Consider the following 22619-nt stretch of genomic DNA (forward strand, 5'->3'; position numbering starts at 1 on the left):
CCCACAAGCTGCCAGCCACTCGCCCATATATGGTAGACATACACTCAACTGGGCATCATACCCATCATCATGCATATTGGGGAAAAATTGATCAAAATTCAAATCAATAAAATTTGGAGAAAATACAAATCAATATTAAGACTAATGCGTGATTTTTTTTTTTTTGGGAGCTTTTAGCTATATATTTGCTAAAATATTAAAATAGCTATACTGGTGTAAATACTCTTACACCCCTAAATTATAAGATTTAAAATGAAAATTTTCCTTTTGTTTTTGGTTTTTTTAATCCTTCTTTGAGTTTTGTTAATTCCCAAAAGGTAAGGTTAATGTTTTATCATCTAACTCTTTATTTGTATAGTTTGAGTCTTATTATTATTTAATAAAAAAATTATTCTTATCTTTATATTATAGTATTAATATGTTTAGTTACATTTTGTTAATTTTATTTTCTTAATATGAGTGGAAAACTCACTTTAAAATTGTATTCTTTAAAGTTTAAACATCTTTTATGGCAAATACATTAGTCATAAAATTATTATATATTTATGTTATTTATTCGAATAATTATAAAATTATTTATGACACCATTGGTTTGACCGGTCTCCAATTTGGCAATTACATCGGAGAATGATGAACCAATTCTATCTCAGTTATCTATCTGGTCCGATTTTCAGAAACCTTATAAAAGAGAGAACTAAGGAAGGAAAAAAGAGATAATGTGCGAAATAAAAAAGAAGAGTTTGAGCCCACAAAACAACATTTACTGAAACGCATTGTTTGTGCTTCATTTGTGTTCGAACTGCATTATCGAGAACAAGAAAAAGAAAATCCTAACTTCCATCAACTACTAATATGGTTGATTAGAAAAAAAAAAAAACCCCCGTTGAGAAGGATTTTACAATAGGAAACAAATTAAAACTGTAACAAATCAATCATTGGGGAAATTACATTACTACAAAAAGCAAATTCTGCGCTTAAGAAGGCAGGAATCGACCCAACTACCTCAGGGCTCCATAAAAAAATTAATCATTGAGGGCCATTGATCATGACCAAATTGACATTAGGACAATACAGTTGAGAAAAAGGAAAAAGGAAAATAAAAACAAAAAACAATAGAAACAAAATAGCAAATCACCATAGGTAATAACACTCCTGGGAAAAAGAGGCACTGAATACACAGACAGACAACATGATCATAAAGGTAAGGAAAGAGTCCTTTGGCTTCCAAGACTACTTGGTTTTATCTCCCATGAAGCAACCTGAAGTGCTTCCTCCGGGAGGATAAAATTCAAAGATATCTCACGGATCATCAGGTCACCGCAAAATGGGCATTCACTGGCTATGGCATCGTCCAACTGTGATCGGAGCTGGCCATCATTTGGACATAAATTAGTCAGTTTAGCTTAACTTTTGAGAAGCAATAGGCTTGTGCTCAAACACTCATATGAAGATGAGATTTTTAGCATTTTCTTGAAGAGGTTAAACTATTAAATTGCATCAGAATCAAAAGCAAAAAAAAGTGAAAACAAACATTACTAAAAATTTGATTGGTAGATAGTGGTCAACAATGAAATGCTTGTTACTAAGGAAGGAAACTAGAAGTAAATGCAAATCAGATGCAATTCAGAGCAATGCATTCTCAAATGGTATCAAACTCCATATGAACCAATAAAGTACAGGTCAAAAGGAATAGCGCCATGGCCTCTGATTTCCATAAAAAGATACATGCTGCTAAAATGCAAATGAGGAACCACATGAAAGTACAGACCTTATCTACCGGGGTCACGCTGGTTATGGATTCCTCAGTTAGGCTACCATTTGAATCCTTCCTTGCTTCACCCCCAATTAAAGTAAGTTGCTTCTGCAGATCCAGTATATACTCTGCCTGCAAGGTTCATTCATTCAGGAGGGAAAAAAGGAAGGAAATAAGTTTTACCCAAAAAAACAAACAAACACAGGAAAACAGCTTCCTTAACCCAGAAAATCAATCCTAAAAATCCCTCTGTACACACCACCAAAAATAGCCCCAAAACCCAGCAACAACCCACTGAAAAACCCTCAAAATCTCATTGCAAATCCACTGCTGATATCGTGTGCGGTGGTTGGCGTTGGCTGGGTTCAGTGGGCGAACGAGGAGGCTTTGCCTCATTTGGATCAAAGGCATCGAAGTCTAGATAGGCTCGGATCGGGTTTGCATTCAGAGATAGAGCAGAGAATGAAGTTGTTGAGGGCTGTGGTTGGAGGTGATGAGCTTGAAAAGCTCCGGCCATGGAGGTAGCTCAATTTTAGAGAGAGGGCTCAAAGGGATGAGAAGTGTTTTAGGCTGATGGAGAGGGTGAGAAGTGTTTTAGGCTGACGGAGCATGGTGGAGAGAGGGAGAAGGTTCTAGTCTTCTACAGCTATTGGGTTTTGACAGAGGGAGAGAGAGAGAGAGAGAGAGCGAGAGAGAGAGAATAAAAAATAAAGAATAAAGAATAAAGAATATTTAAATAAAGTGGTAAAAAAAATAGAAGTTTTAATGTAGGGTGAATTGTAAAGTGATGCGTCAAATGCTATAAAGTTGGTTTTTGAGATGGTAAATGCTAAATTTTTTTAAAACCCTTGATGGGAATGCTCTAATCAAGCAGTCAAAGCATGTGCTTCCTTCAGTCTGAGAGTACCAAGCACATTAAGTTTCAATTATATACAATTTTGTGAGAAGCCAACAATGACAGAAGCTAGTGACAAAACAGAATTTAAGTAATTGGACATTTTTCGACCCATGATATTCTGTAACACTCGGTGTCAGACCCCAAATTATTGATTGAGCTTCCCAGTTTTTTTTTTCCACCAATTTAAGGGAAACAGACAAATGAAGTGGTACAACTGCATTCACATTCAGAGGGGCCATATGTCTCAACTATGTGCTTGTCAATGCAATCAAAATCACCTTTTTTTTCTCCCCCCTAGTTTTAACAAATCTTTTAATTATTATTATTATTATTATTATTTGATAAGTAATAAAGCTTTGATTATTATTCCTTCAGATGATGTTTGCAGTAGATCACGTTAAAAATCTGATCCCTCTAGTTAACACACCTGAACATTACTAGTCATCTAAGAAATGTGTCATAGTTTTAGTCTAAACTTATCTCTGATACATCTCACAAAATCCTCTGTCACACCATCTCACCCAAGCTTCTTCCTCTCCCTCTCACCATCTCAGCCAACTCTTTCACCACTGCAATCCAGAAAATACCAGAAAGAACCCCGCTGCAATCACACAGAAACCCAACCAAAAAACCCAGAAAGAACCCCACTGCAATCACACAGAAACCCAACCAAAAAAACCAGAAAATCAGCACAAAAAAAAATACCCAAAACCTCACTGAAAATACCCATAAAATACCCAAAAAAACAAACAAACACAGGAAAACAGCTTCCTTAACCCAGAAAATCAATCCTAAAAATCCCTCTGTACACACCACCAAAAATAGCCCCAAAACCCAGCAACAACCCACTGAAAAACCCTCAAAATCTCATTGCAAATCCACTGCTGAGATCGTGTGCGGTGGTTGGCGTTGGCTGGGTTCAGTGGGGGAACGAGGAGGCTTTGCCTCGTTTGGATCAAAGGCATCGAAGTCTAGATAGGCTCGGATCGGGTTTGCATTCAGAGATAGAGCAGAGAATGAAGTTGTTGAGGGCTGTGGTTGGAGGTGATGAGCTTGAAAAGCTCCGGCCATGGAGGTAGCTCAATTTTAGAGAGAGGGCTCGAAGGGATGAGAAGTGTTTTAGGCCGACGGAGCATGGTGGAGAGCGGGAGAAGGTTCTAGTCTTCTACAGCTATTGGGTTTTGACAGAGGGAGAGAGAGAGAGAGCGAGAGAGAGAGAATAAAAATTGAATTAAAAATAAAGAATAAAGAATAAAGAATATTTAAATAAAGTGGTAAAAAAATAGAAGTTTTAATGTAGGGTGAATTGTAAAGTGATGTGTCAAATGCTATAAAGTTGGTTTTTGAGATGGTAAATGCTAAATTTTTTTAAAACCCTTGATGGGAATGCTCTAATCAAGCAGTCAAAGCATGTGCTTCCTTCAGTCTGAGAGTACCAAGCACATTAAGTTTCAATTATATACAATTTTGTGAGAAGCCAACAATGACAGAAGCTAGTGACAAAACAGAATTTAAGTAATTGAACATTTTTCTACCCATGATATTCTGTAACACTCGGTGTCAGACCCCAAATTATTGATTGAGCTTCCCAGTTTTTTTTTTTCCCACCATTTTAAGGGAAACAGACAAATGAAGTGGTACAACTGCATTCACATTCAGAGGGGCCATATGTCTCAACTATGTGCTTGTCAATGCAATCAAAATCACCTTTTTTTTCTCCCCCCTAGTTTTAACAAATCTTTTAATTATTATTATTATTTTTTGATAAGTAATAAAGCTTTGATTATTATTCCTTCAGATGATGTTTGCAGTAGATCACGTTAAAAATCTGATCCCTCTAGTTAACACACCTGAACATTACTAGTCATCTAAGAAATGTGTCATAGTTTTAGTCTAAACTTATCTCTGATACATCTCACAAACTTTTGACACAGCCAGTGATAAACTAACCAGAAACAATGATAGCCATAAACTTATGCTAACGCTAAAATCCAATAAAGTAATAGCACCACAACTTACCTGAGCTTCATTGGTACAACGTGTCACGTGAGCAATCAGGCATTGTGCATGGAAGGCATGTCCACATGGAAAGACATAGAAAGGGGCCATTGGTCCGATGGATGTGTAACCCCGAGCCATCTGGTACTCTCTACCCACGGTTAAGATTTTACGCCTACAAGCCTGATAATTCACAGATGCAGAAGTCACATTTCAGATATAGGCACAAAACTAACTAAAAACTCAATCAGTTCACAATAATGGGGGGAAAAGAAAAGGGTTTCCTTTTGGGAGATGGTGGGGGAGGGGTGGCGGGGCCAAAAAGATTGCTCCATTGTAGGTATTTAAATCAGAGATGCCAGTTTTGGAACTCTAAAATTTTTTTAAGTAATTAGACGGAGCACTATCAAAGAAAACCATATGAAGTATGATAATTTGCTTCCACTCCAATCTAAGTGGTGCATAAGTGAATTCACATTATCTTCAAACATGCACAAACTAACAACTGTAATGTTATTCAATTAATTTTTGGCTTGTCCATGGCAACTAAAAATCAGGATGATTTATACCCCACATTCCTCTTCACGCTCAATCACAGCATATCTTTGAGCAAGTGCACTGATATCATTTCTGATGTTGTCTGCACCATGTGTTGCATCATTCATCTCCTGTTTCAGTAGTTCAATTTGCTTGTTGTAATCCTCTAGCGATGAGCAAATTGCCTCCTACATACATATAAAAGAAATTAAAGAACTATGGCATCCAAAGACAAATTTAAAAGCAAGTAGAATGATTAAAAAAAAGTGAGTAAGAGTAATCCAAAAGTTGGTTATATTAGACATAGGATCATTTAGACACATGCCGTCTTCAATTTTTTATTAGAAAAATCAACTACTTTCTGAAAGAACATGTATCACATAATATTTGTTTAACAATATTTTTTTTTCTTTTAAAGATAACAGAATCATATTGCACCCTTGAAATTTTGACATGAGGTTATAAAAATGAGATTTGAAAGGTAAAAAGACACATAAGGAAAAAATTCTTTTCTGTTTTTGGCACATTGAAGAAATGCTATATAAGTTTCAAACTCCAGAAAGCTTACAGAAGTTTGGGTTTTCTTCAAAACCTTTAGGACCGAAGCATTTATTAAAATAAAATAAAAAGTGCAAGAGAGCAGAAGTTATGTGGTAGAAAACTAAGGCAGAACCAACAGAGGGATGCAGCTCAACTACTGTATGCAAAGCACAAGAAAGTCTTAAACCCATTAACCCTTGGGGAAATAGCAAGCTTATGGGTTTTTATACATTCATTATGTGCCATAAGATGAAATCCAGACGCAGAAGACCAATGGAAGGGAAAACTCTAAAATATTAGATATGGGGGTAAACCGCAAGCCCTGCCACATTGGAAACACCAGCAAATGGCCACCAAACTTGATCAGGCATTAAAGAAGAAAAAATCCATTATCAAAAGGAGGGAATTAGCCTGAGCTAATGTTAAAAATCATATGAGATTTGAGGATATAACTGAAAAGATTCTTCTAAAGGCAAATGAATTGTATTTAATCGGTATTTGAGGAGAAGAGAATTATTTGAAATGGAGTTGCTTTGTACAAAGAACAGTTGAATATAACTAACATGGAACTTAAGAATAATTAGTGAATATAGATTTAAATCAATTATGAAGCAAGAACAGGAAAAAAAAATAAAAAGGAGTGTTCAATTTTTCAAAAGAAGAATTGTAGCCCAAGGTATAAATGGAATCGTTGTGATCACTGAAACTAGAACAAAATTGAACATGATAAATTCTCACTTTGAAGTCATCAATCAGAGCAAAGTCTGGAAAGAATGGTAATATATCCTCAATCTTTAGAAGGCCATCTGTTTCCTTCAGAAATGCTATTGCCTTCCGTATGTTCTCCCGTTTAGCCCCCTTTTCCTGTTCAATAACATGCTTGGCAACCATAAGCCAAAGCTTCTTTCTTAAGTCTTCATCATCTTCAACCTTGTCAGCTTCAGCCATTGCAAGCTCAGGATCAACCTAATGCACCAAAAGGAGAATTACATAAGATAAAAATGCTGTCTAAAGTGAAAGCAAAGATAACCATTAGAAAGTTTAAAAACAAGTACGTTGCCTAAGAATCTGCATACGTTCCACACATAAGAAGACAGCACATGGTGGGGTATGGTTAAACCAACGAGTTTCTAGACTTCTAGCCTCCAAATATGCGAGATTTCTAATTATTAGGATGCAACAACCACAACTTACCGCCAAGGGCATGGAATAGTTGAACATTCAAGGACATGAAATCATTGACCTTAAGTCTAGTTTATTTGTATCTTTTATTCAATGTTGCACTATGGGGTATCTTGTACTTCTTTAAGAAGCTCTACCATTTGATCTTTTCTTTCATTAATAGAATTTTATTACTTATTAAAAAAAAGAAGTTCAACACGTTTTGATGACAAAATTACCCAAAACCCCACAAGTAAAATGCCATACTTCCAATGGGGGATTCTTTCCCCCCAACACCCCCCCCCCCCCCCCCCTTCCCTGATAGNACCCCCCCCCCCCCCTTTCTCTGATAGATATACAGTGGGGGAGGGGAAGGTGTGTTTAGAACCACAAAAATGGTGCACCACAAAGGATGCCATTACTACTAGGTTATCACTTGAACCCCAATTGGGGGAAAACTATTGAAACAGCCATGGAAAAACTAAACTACAATGTATTCAAATTAAACAAGGCAGAATAACAACATTGTTAGCATTAAATTGCTACCTGTAGGGCAAGAGCAACTGCTTCTTCATGCATAGACATCATGCTGTATATATGAACACAGGCACGCATTCGCTTTTCCTTGAGGCATAGGCGCAAGGCATACTTGGGATCATAGAAGAATTCAGGGCCATTTTCCCTTCCTTTCCCAAACTTGCATTGTAGGAAACGCAAAAGTGCACTATCATCTTCCTGATAGAATATGAAAGAAAAAACAAAATTCAATTTCTATATGCAGTGTAATTTATACTGTACACAAATGCCAGAGTAAGTTAATATATAAATATATATATATATATTTATATAATAACGGCATGAATTTTACCCAAAAGAAATAATTAATTTTTGAACCCAAAAGAAATTCAATTCACTCCACAAAATCTTAAACTAACATACATGTGTTTCAGAAGTGACAAAAGAGTCAGCTTTAAGTCACTGTAAAAACTGACCAACTTCCACTTTATTATATGATCAAAACAATTTATGAATGATAAAAAAAAATAAAAAAATAAAAAAAAAATCAAATATATTTCAGATACTATTTTGACATTGAATTCATAAAAAAAGGGAGACATAGGAAGTTTTGATAAAAATGCTTCGAAATATTGATAGATTTATAGCATGCATCGGCCAAACCATATTCCACCGACACCATGACATCAATAATTCAATACAGAGTGCATTAATTATAATATATGATAAAGCATGAAAAAAGAATTACAGTACAATTAACTTAAAAGCATATAGTACAAAAATTATTTCAAAACTCTAAAGTAAGGAAATCAACCTGCTTGGCATACAAGGAGAGAAGCAAGTTGTGAACTCCAGGATCCTCATTATGCAAACGATGAACACAGTATTCCAAATATTTGATGACCTCATGTGTTTCATTCCTGCATGTGATATATAGTAGCAATAAACCATTAATACAAAGTTTATACTTAAATATAAAAAATAAACTAAAAAGTCTAGATACATAACTAACCCCTAAACAGAAACAGTACTTCAAAAGGTCTCAGTAACTTCTAATGTTGGTTTTATCAATTTAAGTGTTGTATCTGACAATGACAAGATGTAATTTTCTCCATAATATGAATTTGTCGAGCCATAAGGGAAGTACTATAACTACTTAAATGCAAATGTTCTTGTAATTTATTTCAAAAAAAAGGCAAAAATATAACACAGAAGATAACTGAGTATATCCTCGATCTCAATTGGTGATCAGAGAATGCTCCACATCAAAATTCATGAATCAAATAACCAAACAAAAGAATTTTTTTAGGACAAAGACATAATTTGCTTTTTATGAGCAAACCTAAAAGCATGGTCTAGTGAATCAAACCAAAAAGTTCTTTTTTTTTTTTTAGGACAAAGACATAATTTGCTTTTTATGAGCAAACCTAAAAGCATGGTCTAGTGAATCAAACCAAAAAGTTCTTTTTTTTTTTTTAGGACAAAGACATAATTTGCTTTTTATGAGCAAACCTAAAAGCATGGTCTAGTTTTTAATGCCTCCTTGCTTCAAACATACACTACTTGGAGAGTAAGCAGGCTACTTTGCTTGCATTTATACTAGATCCATAATAAATGGTGAGTAGGAATATGTACAAATATAACCACATAGACCATCAGAGAGGCCTATCAAAACAATAGAAAGCTAAGGGGCTTGACATTGCAAGAATTATTAAATCCATTGGATTCAAGGGGGTGAAGAGTTGAAAATCTCGGCATTTAAAAAATGACCAATAGTACAATTTTTTACACAAGAAATGCACAAAATTTTCTAATTTATCAACTGATGATTTCTTCCTTTGGCAGGTTACATATTCACCCAGTGGGTATTGAATCCATGATCCATGACCTCACCTTAGGAGTGATCACAGATAGGTCAGGCTTGGGATAAGTGTCAACTTGCCAACCAACTTGATCACTTCAGGTTTGAAGATAGCTCAACTGCTGCCAACTAGGAACATGCGGGTTATAGACAGATCAGGAAGGTTATGTTGACAATCAGATTGGGGTTTTGCTGGTTCACCTTGTCAATGCCAGCAATTTTAGGTGGTGTCAAGGCCAACATAGCAATCTCTGTTGGATTTGGCAAAGATCTCTGTTGAATCTCATTATAGATCATATTGTGAAGGACATGGGCCCAGAAAGGTTGATGGCAAGGTGGGCAAAGGACAGAAAGGAGGCAAAGTGGGGACATGGAAGAGAAACAGTGATGATTGGTGAGGTGTAATGGGTAAAGGTCATTGGGTGTCAGTTTGGTTGGGTGCATCAGGTTCATAGGATGAGGCCCCAATGTCTAACAAAAAAAGATCAGGTTTTGCATTCTAAAATCCAGTCTCTCTCAACTAATTGAGTCGGCAAAACTGTCTGATCTGAATTGGGTTAGTTTTCTCGGGTGTTTGATTAACCTTACCCAACCTTACCCTTCAGCCATTCTTATTGAAGAAGGAATTTGGCCAGAGCATTTAATGTATCAAGTAAAGAGCCTCTACATAGATTTTATTTCACTTTCTCTTCCACCAGATGATGTTAAGTCTTTGATGTCTCTTAACTTGTACACTATTTGCACTGCTGCTTAGGTCTTTTCAACACATTTCCTTTCTACCAAATTAAAATTGAAAAAGGTGAAGAGCCAAATGAAATAAAAATTCATTACCACTACAAGCGATCATGCCAGATTCAGGTGTTAGCTGCAACTGCTTTGAATCAATAATCCTGACCAAATTTAGAACTACGACAATTTCCAGGATCGCATGCAAGTTTAACCATGAACATTACAACATAATGCTACTATCACAAAAAATTTGTGATGAATCTGAAAGGAATATATGGTTGATCAAAGATCCAAGTAGGTGCACATTACTTTGCATGAGGTTCACTTGAATAACGCATCATTGCTGGAATCAGTTTCCGCGGGTTCAGGTTGTTTGTGGCCATCCACGACTCCACAGTTTCATATGCATCAAGCATGATGAGGTCTGGGGCGAACTTATACTGCAAAAAAGAGTTCAATGTTTATGGAGGGCCAAGAGTGGGGAAAAAATCACCCAACATGTAGATTTCAGTGTTGAAATTTTCTTATCCTACCTGAAGGTCTATAGGAACAGCAGGTTTTTGAAGTACTTCAAGTGCTTTCTTTGCTTCTCCTTGCTGAATACAAAACCAAGAGAGAGAGAGAGAGAGAGGAAAAAATGACAACTATAAGTAGTGATAGAGACATAATTTTTCTTCAGAGGGTGCAACTTTAAAAATTAATCCCAATTTTTTGGATAGTAATTTGAAATTTTAGTCCATAATCAAGGATTTGCAAGAAGATTATTAAACTTAATTTCAACAAGATTTACTTGGCCATGGCAGCCCCATGGGCACGCAGCCAAGGCCATGGCTATGTTCAAATGACACCTCCTCCCCCTATAAAGAAAGGGTGGAGGGTAAATTTATGGGTTTAACACCCACTGGATAACCAAATAACTATATCAGCTTCTAATTTTAGCCTCCACTCACCCATGAGCCCTAGTTCCAACAGCACCTCCTCCAATAAGAAAGCATGGAGGGTAAGGTCATGGGCTTAACACCCACTGGTTGAGTGTGAAAACTTACCAATAAAAAAAAAACTTCCACCACTCTTTATTCATTTTCTTTTGAGCCAAGGAGAAACTGCACAACTCACAAGTGCCCGGATTTTTAAAGCAAAAGCCAATATGTGTGGGACCCTATAGCAGAGGCAACAAGCACAGGTATGGTATATTGAGATTTGTCTGTATCAATGCCCTCTCCTGATATGTCATGTTGAGAGTTGTCTGTCAGCCTTCTCAATATTATGGGGCTTCCTTACTAGAAATCAAAGAGTTGAGAAAGATGTTATTGGTTTGAGGAGAGTGCCAGTATTTGGTCTCTAGTAAAAACATCTTTCAAATCCCATTGGATAAAACACTAAGCTCAAAACATCTAATTTTATTCCATCTTTGGACTGATGCAGTAGAAGGCAAAGGAATCCTCTCTAAGAATCTTTAGAATTTGGTATGCAGTCCAGGGTTTATCTGCCAAAGGAGGATAAGTATTAGGTAATTCTTGGACTTGTACCATATATCCTCTCAATGCTGGTAGAATATCGCTACTTATTAGTAGGGCTTCTGTGTAGAAAATTTCTCAGGGTTATGACCTTTTGCTATTAATAAAATTAGGGAGGGCAGAACAAACCTAAAAACCACATGAAACTACAAAGGCTGGACTATGTTTTCCCAAAAAAAAATCTCCAAGACCACCTAGTGTTTGCATTAGACAACTCCGTGAGACCCAAAAAAATTTCAAAGCTGAACCTTAGAAAAAGTAAAGAATGACAAGGAATTGGAAGTACATCAACAAGGAAAAACATAGCATGACTATGAACGAGAAAATTAAAAGCAGAAGCTACACTTAAGAAAGTGTGAGTCTAAATGTAACAATCACTATTTTACGTAAAAAAAAAAAGGATATAAGAGTTAATCTATAAGTAGTAGTAGCAACAGGTGACAAACATTCCACAAGAAACTCAAAGCTTAAAGAAAGCACCTGAATATAGTGGTGAACAACAATTTCATACTGCTCCTTTAGACTAGCAAAATATACTAGTTCTTCAACCCGACCATAACTGTAGCACATTCCAAAAGAAAAACAAAGTTTTAAGCATTCTTTAACTTGACTAGAAATTTATGAGAGACTTACATGCATAAGAAATGAGTTTTGCCTTTTCAATAGAAAGCATGGTGCTGCATCAATAGTCACAATAACAAAGAAATGAGATAAGTAAACTACAATAACACTTTTTAGGGTTAACAGTTAATACCATGCATTATAATAAGAAAGCTAATTACAAACTACAAATTTCAAGCTAGCTAGGTAAGAAGTTGATCTCCATGATTATTAATCAACCAGATGTTGGGACAATTGAGCAACTTCCCACCTTATACTTTGCTAATTAATTTTGAGACTAATCAACCAAACATGAAATTTGACCTTGAGCCGCCACCCCCACCCCCCACCCCCCCTCTGCCCAAAGAAAAAACCTTTGGTTTTCCAGAAAAGTTAAGGTATGGGGAAAAGGGTGCTGAATTTGCATAAAAGGGCAATAAATCAAAAAGGAGAAGGGTCTTGTTTGTTGAATCATCATGTAGCTGAATATAAATTCTTGGAATGAGCATGGATTAAATGAAGGAGAGAAGCGATTTAAGGATCAGAGATTTACCGAGGGAATGGAAAGAGAGGAGTATGCTTACAAGACATCAAAATCGAGTCAATTTCTAGAGAGCATGTCCGAAGCAGACATGTTATGCTTACTGAGGGAATGGAAAGCAGATGTGGTATTCAGAATTGATGAAGCAGTGGGTGATTTTCTATGTCTTGTAGATTTAAACACGTACGTGACGACTATTCTTGGATTTTCTACAGAATATATGTCCCCAACAAAGACTCGGACAGAATTATTTTTGGGAAAACTAGTGGGTTGTATGATTTGTGGGGGGACCCATGGTGCATTAGAGGTGATTTCAACATAACCAAATTCCAGAGTGAAAGTAGGGGAGCTATAAGGGAATGAAAGTATGGGAGCTATAAGGGGCCATTCTCCAACATGGGAGTTCTCTAATTTTATTTTAGAGCATGGGTTCGTAGATATTCCTCTAGAAGGGGGTGCTTTCATGCATTCTAATAACAATGATCCTACATCCATGTTGAAAATTGGCAGATTTTTTTAAATCACCAGAGTGGGAAGTGCACTTTAGCAATTGAATCAAAGGCTATCACTCACTTAGCTCTTGTAGGACCATTTCCCTATTCTTCTTATTAGCAATGGGATAAATAGTGGAGGAGGATCTTTTAAGTTCAAGAATATGTGGATGAAATTTAAAGGTTTTGTAGCGAAAGTTCAAAATTGGTGGTGCAGCTACTAGTTTTCAGGATCACCAAGTTCTGTCTTGGCAAAAAATCTAAAGCCTTTGAAGAATGATTTGAGGATATGGAATAAGGTGAAGTTCAGTGATGTAGGCGGAAAAGGAAGAATTAGTAGAGGAAGTTTGGACGATGGACAGCTTAGAGAAAGAGTGGATTCTGTCAGCAAATGAGTTGAGTAAAAGGGAGATTTCAAAGGTAGAACTATGGAAGGTGATTCTTCTGGAATAGATGAGTTGGCATAAAAAATCTTGAGCATTATAGCTTAAGGAGGGGGATCAAAATACTCAGTTTTTGCATAGATTGGCCAGTTCACACAGGTAACAATTTTATAGGATAACTTGGACAACTAAGGGACGTTGAATCTGTCACATGGAACCAAGACGAGATCCAGAACAAAATACCGCAATTTTATAGTAATCTATCTATGCAGTAAGCCAGAAGACTGAAGACCCAAGTTGGATGGACTGTCTTTTAATTCAATTGATGCTAATACAACAGCCAAGTTAGAGAGATCATTTGAGGATGAAAAGGATTTGCAAGCATTGAAGAGTTTGAAGGCACCTGGACCATATGGCTTCTCTGTAACCTTCTTTCAAACTTGTTGGATTATGGTGAAGGACAATGTTATGGAGTAATTTCAAAACGTCCACGAGAAAGATATGTCTGAAAAAAGCTTAAAAGCAACATCCATTGCTCTGATTTAAATAATAATAATAAAATAAAACTGCTGTAAATGTCGAGAATTTTAGCCCTATTAGCCTTGTAGGTAGTGTATGCATGCTAAGGTGCTCTCAAACAGATTGGAAATTGTGAGGGGACTTTCTCTCTAATACTCAAATGGTATTTTTCAAGGAAGGCGGATTTTAGATTGTCTTAATTGTGAATGAATGTCTAGACGGTAGAATAAAGGAAGGGCTCCCAAGGGTGTAATGTAAATTAGACCTGGAAAAGCCCTCTGACCACGTATATTTAGAATTATTTTTGCATAAGTTGCAAAGATATGGCTGCATTGCAGAACCAATCATTTTTATCTTTACTTGATTTCCTAGATTCTTGTAATTTTTGTTCTTGATTGTTTGCCCCCTTGTACACTCCCAGTGTACTAGGGTGCTCCCCTTTTTTGATATCAATAAACTTATTAGTTATCAAAAAAAAAAAAGATATGGATTTGGGGAAAAGTAAAAAAGGTGGATAGCCTTTTGTATTTCCAAAGTTTGCTTCTCAATTCTGGTGAATGGTAGTCCTAGAGAATTTTTTGAAAGTACTAGAGGCATATGGCAAAGGGTTCTCCTATCGCCTATCCTCTTTTTGGTTTTTCTGTGGAAACTTTTAATTCGGCTGATTTCTAAGGCTGTAGAACAGGGTTATCTATCAGGTTTTCCTGCAGATACAGCTAGCGATGCTCTTATGAAGATCTCTCAATTATTTATCATGGATGATTATCTTATTTTCTGTGATGTAGCTTCAGTATTTAAGGCACACCCTTAGCTGTCTAAGGCTTAAAGGTTAATATGAGCAAATCTGAGATAGCTCCTGCAGGTGAGGTAACAAATTTGGAAGAGCTAGCTGAAATTCTTGTGTAATGCATGCCATTTGCAATTGAAATATTTGGGTTTACCCTTGGGTGCTCACTTTAAATCCAAGGCTGTTTGAGATGGGATTTTAGTGTGAATGGAATGCAGATTGTCTAGCTGGAATTTTTGTTTTTTTTTTTTTTTAATATATATATATACATAAAGGATGATTTATTTTTATAAAGAGTACGCTCTCTAGGCTCCCACTTATTTTTTGTCTTTGTTCCCTATGCCTGCAGGCCTAGCCAAAAGGATGGGAAAAAAAAAATTCCAACATGACTTTTTTATTGGGTGGTTTGGGGCAGGAGTTTAGTTCTATTTAGTTTATAACTCTATTGGAACATAAGTTGCTAAGATATGGATATGGGGGAGGAGCAAGCCTATGGAAGAACATCAAAAATGGGCGGGCTACTTTTGTTAGGCTTATTCACTAGGAGGTAAGGAACAACACTAAATTCTATTTTAGAATGATCTTTGGTCATTGAAAAAAAAAAAATCTTAAAACACTTTTTATAGCAAGGGATAGAGGTGCTATGGTGGTAGATTTTTTGGATTGTTCTATAGGAGACATTCATTGGAAATCTCCTTTTTTGAGACCAGTCCAAGATCGGGAGCTTGAATCCATGATGTTATTTTTAGATGAGTTGTTTACTGCTATAATCCTTCAGGATGTTCGAAACAAACCGCTATGGTCTCTTTCAAAAGGTCATGGTTTCCATATCAAGGACTAATGTAATGGGAATGACAGAATTCTCTTGGCGAGGTATGTGGTGAGTCGCAGTTCATCCTTGTATGGCCTATTTGGGTGGACAGCTACCATGAATCAAATCTTAACGTTATATAACCTCCAAAGATGAGGTATCATAATCACTAATTGGTGTTGTGTGTAAATCAGATGGAGAGTCCATAGATCTCCTATTCCTACATTACTAGAATGCACAAGACTTATGTTTGTTTGGGGTGATTTGGGTGATGCCAAGATCTGAGATAGCTTATAGGCTTGTTGGACTAGAAAATTTTAAAAGTATGGTAGGGTTGAAATTTGGTAGGCTATTCCATTATGTTTGATGTGGATTATTTAAAGGCTAATGAATAAATAATATTTCTTACTTATCAAACAAAAAAATTATTTGGAGGGGGGGGGGGGGGGGTGTTCGACCCATAATTTGCCATTAGACCTAAAGGTCAATGGTCTTACAGTGTAAATGAGTGGGGATAGGCTAATATCAATTTTTTTTTTTTTTTTTTGTTTTATAAGAAAGCATAGTCCCATTACCTGTTTGCCCCTGCTTAGGTTACAAGCTCGCACTAACACTTCAACTTCTTCGACTAATTTTCTAGATTTTTTATATCAGCTGAATTTTAAATGTTAATTGATTTTTTTCCCTCTTGTTTTGGTTTTTCCTTTGTATGCTTCCCCTGTACTAGGGTTTGTGTCCCTTTTTGCACTTTTCTAATGGATTTATTTACAATACACCATCACAGAACATATGAGATTTAAGATACTGATAACAGATGCAAATGTGACACCCTCACCTCCCCACCTCCCCCTTGGCGGTGGGTGCAGGGGGGCAGAGAATAAGATTAGAAAGAATAGTTCAGACACATGTATTCAAGGGAGGCAAACAATTTATAGCAGATTGCATTAACAATTACCTTTCCAGAAGTCTCATTGTAGTTGCTTCATCTAATACGTCCTTGCAATCACCAAGAAATGCACGGAACTCTTTAATAACTGATTGGTACTCTGAACCATGATTAACCACAGCAGTGTCATCTTCCAAGAGCAGCCGATTTATCTACAAATAATTGATGAAATATAAATTTAATTTTAAAAATGGCAACATTATAATCCATGCATTGCAATCACTGTAGTCAAGGGATGGATAATATATTTTCAAATGATACAATACATGTGATGTTGAAGATAACTAAAACTCCTAATCTTCTTTCACGTCTCAAAAATGGTTTTCACGCATTTTTTTTAGTACGTAATGGTGGTTTATTAAGGGAATATGCCCACATAATGGTGCAGTACAAACAAAGAAAGAAACCCCCTTAGGAGCCTTAACATACCAAATACTCTAATAAGGTAAAGAGATTGCATTGGTACAATTCAGTATAGAAAGAAGCAAACCTTGTCCAAGTACAATTCAGTAGCCCAAGTGGAGATCATTGTTATTTGGCATTTATCATCCTTTGCAAGATTATCAAGCTTCCGGAGTAAGAAAGTTCTCGAGGCATCCTGCAAGTAAGCAAAGCAAAATATAATATTGTAAATGTATGCTACGCTATTCCAGTCAAAGGAAGTCTAGCTAAACTCATGCAATCTCATAATTATAATTTTGGAAGGCTCAAAGACAAAAGTCATAAATTATATATCAGATATTGTATGTAATATACATCTACCATAATATTTTTTACAGCTTACATCCACATGGAAATTAAGAGAATTTTACACACCTAGCAGCAGTTATAAGTCAAAAATTAAAATCTGCATCTTTCATGATTTTTCTACATACGTTCATAATGATTTGTCTTGCAGTAAAAAGAAATGTGCACTGGGTCAAGGATATTTGACCAACTGGAATTAACATGAAAGGCAACATAAAATCTATATTCCCTACTTCAACCCCAGTTCCAGCATTACATCTGCTAAAGCACAAACATAAAAAATCAAAATAAAAATAATAAAAAAACAAAAAATCAAAAAAGGAGGAACATATAAACTTGACGTACAAGAACTTCCAAAATTGTGTTACACTTGCATCCAACATGATACATTGCATGCAGCAGAAAAAGCAGTTATATTGATTTTCCCTACATATTTATTGAGCCAAAAGAATGAAATGGTATTCCGACTACCTGTTCACCTATGGTAATAAACTTTAGAGTGATCTCCTCAAATGACAACATATAGTTAATCTGCAAAACATTTCCTGTCAGTTACAAGAAATAAAAAATAATAATTAAAAAAAATTAACACACAAGAAGAAAACACACACACACACACACACATACATAAACTAGAATAATGCTCTCAAGTTAAAAGAAAAAAGCATCATCAGTTAAATATTATTCATGATTTATGTGATTTCACCAACAAAGAATCGTCTGTATATTCTCAGGTCTGTTAAAAGTTTCAATATTGTCACATTAACTGATCAGAGTTATATGAACTATATCTAATATGCTACCTCAGAAGACAGTTAACCAGTGAGTCAGAGCCAGTTTGATAATGATACAAGCCAGCAACATAATTGCAATAAAGGCACCAGAAGATACAAAGAACCATTGAAAGAGAAAGTGAAGAAAGATAGAATGAACAATTGAGGTGTCTTCTTCTCCAACATAAGCTAGAAATAGTAATCAACAACACATACATGGAAAACTGGTTGGAAGGGGAGGACAGTGTTATGAATTAAGAATTAGAATGAGTAGCATGTATGTTAGACACCTTCAAATTCAGAAGACTCACAACTGAAAATCAATATCTTTGTGAAAAAAAATTAAATAAATCAAAATTTACTATCCTTCAAAATGGGGGATGAGACCATGCACAATTGAGGGAGGAATCAATTAACAAAAGCATGAAAAACTGGTACGAAGGGGAGAACAGTGTTATGAATTAAGAATTAGAATGAGTTGCATGTGTGTTAGACATTTTCAAATTCAGAAGAATCACAACTGAAATCAATATGTTTGTGAAAAAAATTAAATAAATCAAAATTTACTATCCTTCAAATGGGGAATGAGACTATGCACAATTGAGGGAGGAGTCAATTATGCATCTGCAGATCAGGTGGCTTTGCCTGGATGAGGTACAACAGCTTGCATTTTACTCAAGTATAATAGCAAAAAGTTGTTGACAGAAGGGGAAAAAAAAAAAAAACACTTGCATTGTATAACTTACTCAAAAAAAGAAATTTGATGCCTGAGAAATCAGACAGTAGTAAGTCTTTTGGGTTTATAGATATAATTAAAATCTTTCTGAGCTCAACAGATGAAAGATGTTTGGTATGTTTCATTATTTCCTTTTTTTTCTTTTTCTTTTTTAGGTTTTTTTTTTTTTTTTTTAATAAGTAACAAATTTTATTAAGACAAATGCTCCAAGCACGCAGGAAGTACAAAGTAAAAATACTAAGTTCATTCATAAGGAATCAAGTAAAAATAACAAAATTTGTAACTTAAATACAATGACAGAATAAGATCAAGTGATGGATATTCACTTTTGCAAAGAAAGATGCTGCTCTGTGATAATCCTTGGAGGCAAATGCAGCTTCAGCCTGTACCACAAATCACTCTATTATACACGACTCAGCTAACAAGATTTAGTTGATACATATATGCTGTCCTTAAAAGATTGAAAAAAAATTGTGAGAAGAAATTACAAAAGAGGCATATAATCAGAACAACCAAGAGTTCAACTGCAATAAAATCAATTAGTCTGACCTGTACTAAGTATACTTGGTCTCTTTGGAGTGGGTCACGACAATTTGCCAAAGCTCCAGCATACTCATTCATGTCCAGATAAACCTTCCACATATCTCGGCCTTCATCATTGACAGACACCTGGCATGGTATTCTTAAATTAAGCAGTATGGGAGAAAGGTATTTCCTACCGTGACATGGACCAAAAATAGAATAGATGAAGTCATCAGAAGATACAAACTTGATAAACAGAGTTTTGGTCATATGCATAGAACAGTCCAGCAGTGGCATCACTACATAATCCAATGATACCCCTGGAAACTGATTCTGATGTTAGGTCAAACTGAAGTTCAAAAAAAAAAAAAAACAAAAAAACAAAAACAAAAACAAAAACAAAAACAAAAACAAAAACATTCAAAGGACTTAGAAAAGAAGTTATAGGGCTGAAAAACGGAATAAAAGTATTATGTTATATGTAGGAAACTCCAGGTAGAAGACTGACAAAACCTCATTATAAAGATAATGCAAGATTACTATACCTCATATTAATTAATAGCAGTAGTCCAAAACATTATACTTATTACCAGCATTGAGATTGGAGCATTCATAAGGTTGACAAGAAAAGAGCACATTCATAAGTATAGGTTAAGAGTGTCAACTAGTTAAGTGAATACACACCTTGACCTTATTCCCAATAAGAAGCAAGAAATGAAATTCAGACACTGCCATAGAACTCGGTTTAACTGCTTCAGCACCTTCGGACAATTTTGAATAGTCCAATAGAGCCTTGTTCTCCACAAAATTTTCATCTCCATTTGGAGAGCTGCCCAAGAGTTTTCCAAACAAAAACTAATAAATAAATAAATAAATAAATAAACAAAGCAAATTTCATAGTTGAACTACAGCTGATACAAATCAATAAACAATCCACTCCTTATATCAGGGAAGTGCAATAAGCACATTCCAAAAGGCAATCCACATAGCACCCACTAAAGTAAGAAATCCAATAGTGTAAATGAATGGTCCAAATTTGACATGAAAGCTAGAAAATCAATAATGTTAAACTTTACCCATGATGTGCTCCAAAGTTTAGGCCACCATGATAGATACCAGCTCCTGAAAGCCAGGCAAAATGCACAGCTCTTCGTTGCTTGAAGTAGAAATGCAGTTCACTGATAGTAAACCAAAATCAAAGGGAAACCTCATATTCAGAAAGCTAAAAAAGAAATGCCAAGTACCATAAATAATTGATTTTATAGAAGAGAAGCAACCTTCCAATGTAAGTATAAAATAATATTCCAGCCTCTACAGTTTTAGTGTCTGATTTTGTAAATAAGTTATTCAAAATAATGTTCAAATAAAAAATGCATTTACCTGTTTGGTATTTCACCGGGAAGCTCCATGAAATGCACGACACGATCTAAATAACTTGCAAAAACAGTCTAAATATTTAAAATGATCAATAAGCATAAAATTCAAATTATACAATAAGAAGACAGAAGCTATAAGTAGATAACAAATTGTCCCACCATAGAGTCAGACATGTTCATTGTAAAAATTGGGTGTTAGAGTTAATCTTACCTCCAAGGATCCAATCCCAGTAAAAGAGTAAAGTCGTGTAGGAGTAACAGCCATTACATAGTATCTAGTTCCATTCATTATGCTAGCTGTCTCCATCTGTAATCGAAAAAAAGAAACCAAAACAGAATGCCTTAGAATTGTACACAGATAAATTCCTTTTGAGAATAAACTGTAGTGTCAATTTCTGAAAATCAAGACAGCTTTATTTTAATCTATCTAGCTCTCATTCCAATACGTAGCAACCCAGTTGCCCCCACCCAATTACCCCCCCTTCCCCAAAAAATAAAGATGGCATTCCAGTGTTTTGACCCCCTACAGGTACTTCATAAGTTCATCTATCAGAACAAGCAACAGAATCCTTTAATCTTCAAAACATACAAGGTTTGAAGAGCTTGAGCAAATCCACAGTAGCTGATTAGGCATTGTCTGACAGAAAATTCATGGCCAACAAGCCAAATCAACTGGATACGTAGCAAATGCACGCAACTCGACACACCAAAGCATTAAAATTATTACCATCCAAAGAAAAACTTTCTTAGTTGCTTCTTGTGTAACGGAACACACAAGTTAGTCAGAAATATTCAGTAACTAGCAAACAAAAATCCTTATTCTTTTTTTTGGTTTTCAGAAGAAAAACACAGAAAATAGAGAGACCTGTAAATCCATGAAAGCTTCGGGAAGTTCCTCCAATTGGAACAGAAACTTAATATACTTCTCCCTCTTGTCCTTCTCATCGACCGCAATCTCATGAAGTTGGCCATTATCCGTACCAAGAATAACTTCCTTTGTCGAAGCTGTGTTTTAAAACAACAAAATCAAACTGCATATATGTTTGGCTATATCCACATGTATGAATCAAACAAACAAGGCGTGGATAAAACCCTACCTTCAGTAATGAGTTGTCTGTTCCAGGCAACAGCATTGACAACAAGACCTTTCAATTTGGTTAAAACTCGAGGCTTAATCCACTTGGCATGAGTATAAAAAGTATCAACACCTCCACTTCCAACTACACTGGCAATGCAATGACTCCCTCCTGGATCAATAAACACCCTGTGGATCGATTGCTCGCCGGGACGACCCGTAGACAGATCAATCTCTATAACATACCTCAAATAAAACCAATAACACAAATATCAGGAAAAATTTACTTTATTAGCAACACATATCAGACTCTCCCTCTCCAACAAATTAGGGGAAAGGCGGACCCGCAAAGGTGGGAGCTTTGTGTACTAAGTACGACATTTTTAATGGAATTGACAATATGAAAGAAAGAAAGTGTTTGAATTGTGTGGATTCGGGAAAAGATTTTTTTTTTTTTTTTTAAATTGAATTTCAGATATTGGAGGAAATGGAAAGTAGGAACGAACCGGTGGAGTCGCCGAGGCCGAAATCGTGGCGGATGACCCAACCTTTACTGGTGCCCAACAAAATGACGTCGTTGCCGGCGGCCATGCAAGTTATAACTCCGCGTCCCTTCGCGGCGTATCTTTCTAGAAGGTCCACCGTGAATACCTGTCTTCCTGCCGGATCCATCTTTCAATTCAATTCTCACCCGTGTTGCTTAAGTCTAAGTACTTTATTAGCAACACATATCAGACTCTCCCTCTCCAACAAATTAGGGGAAAGGCGGACCCGCAAAGGTGGGAGCTTTGTGTACTAAGTA

The 22619-nt window shown here is 35.9% G+C and overlaps 1 protein-coding gene across 1 annotated transcript; it reads right to left on the reverse strand.

The window, feature by feature from the left end:
* Positions 1–883: 883 nt before the first annotated feature.
* On the reverse strand, positions 884–22523 carry LOC112014941 (vacuolar sorting protein 18). Its single transcript, XM_065775552.1, is given in 23 exon segments — positions 884–1367; positions 1769–1885; positions 4671–4832; positions 5219–5374; positions 6465–6692; positions 7434–7622; positions 8218–8323; positions 10303–10433; positions 10527–10589; positions 11991–12069; positions 16598–16740; positions 17079–17186; positions 17807–17866; positions 19171–19227; positions 19394–19513; positions 19614–19732; positions 20026–20195; positions 20443–20544; positions 20747–20814; positions 20954–21049; positions 21608–21747; positions 21840–22052; positions 22324–22523. Coding segments are annotated over 23 exon segments (2967 nt in total). The 5' UTR covers positions 22490–22523; the 3' UTR covers positions 884–1193.
* Between the last annotated feature and the right edge of the window lie 96 nt (positions 22524–22619).

The sequence above is a fragment of the Quercus suber genome, unplaced genomic scaffold (genome assembly GCF_002906115.3).
Source record: "Quercus suber isolate HL8 unplaced genomic scaffold, Cork oak 2.0 scaffold_114, whole genome shotgun sequence".
In the NCBI taxonomy this organism is placed as follows: Eukaryota; Viridiplantae; Streptophyta; class Magnoliopsida; order Fagales; family Fagaceae; genus Quercus; species Quercus suber.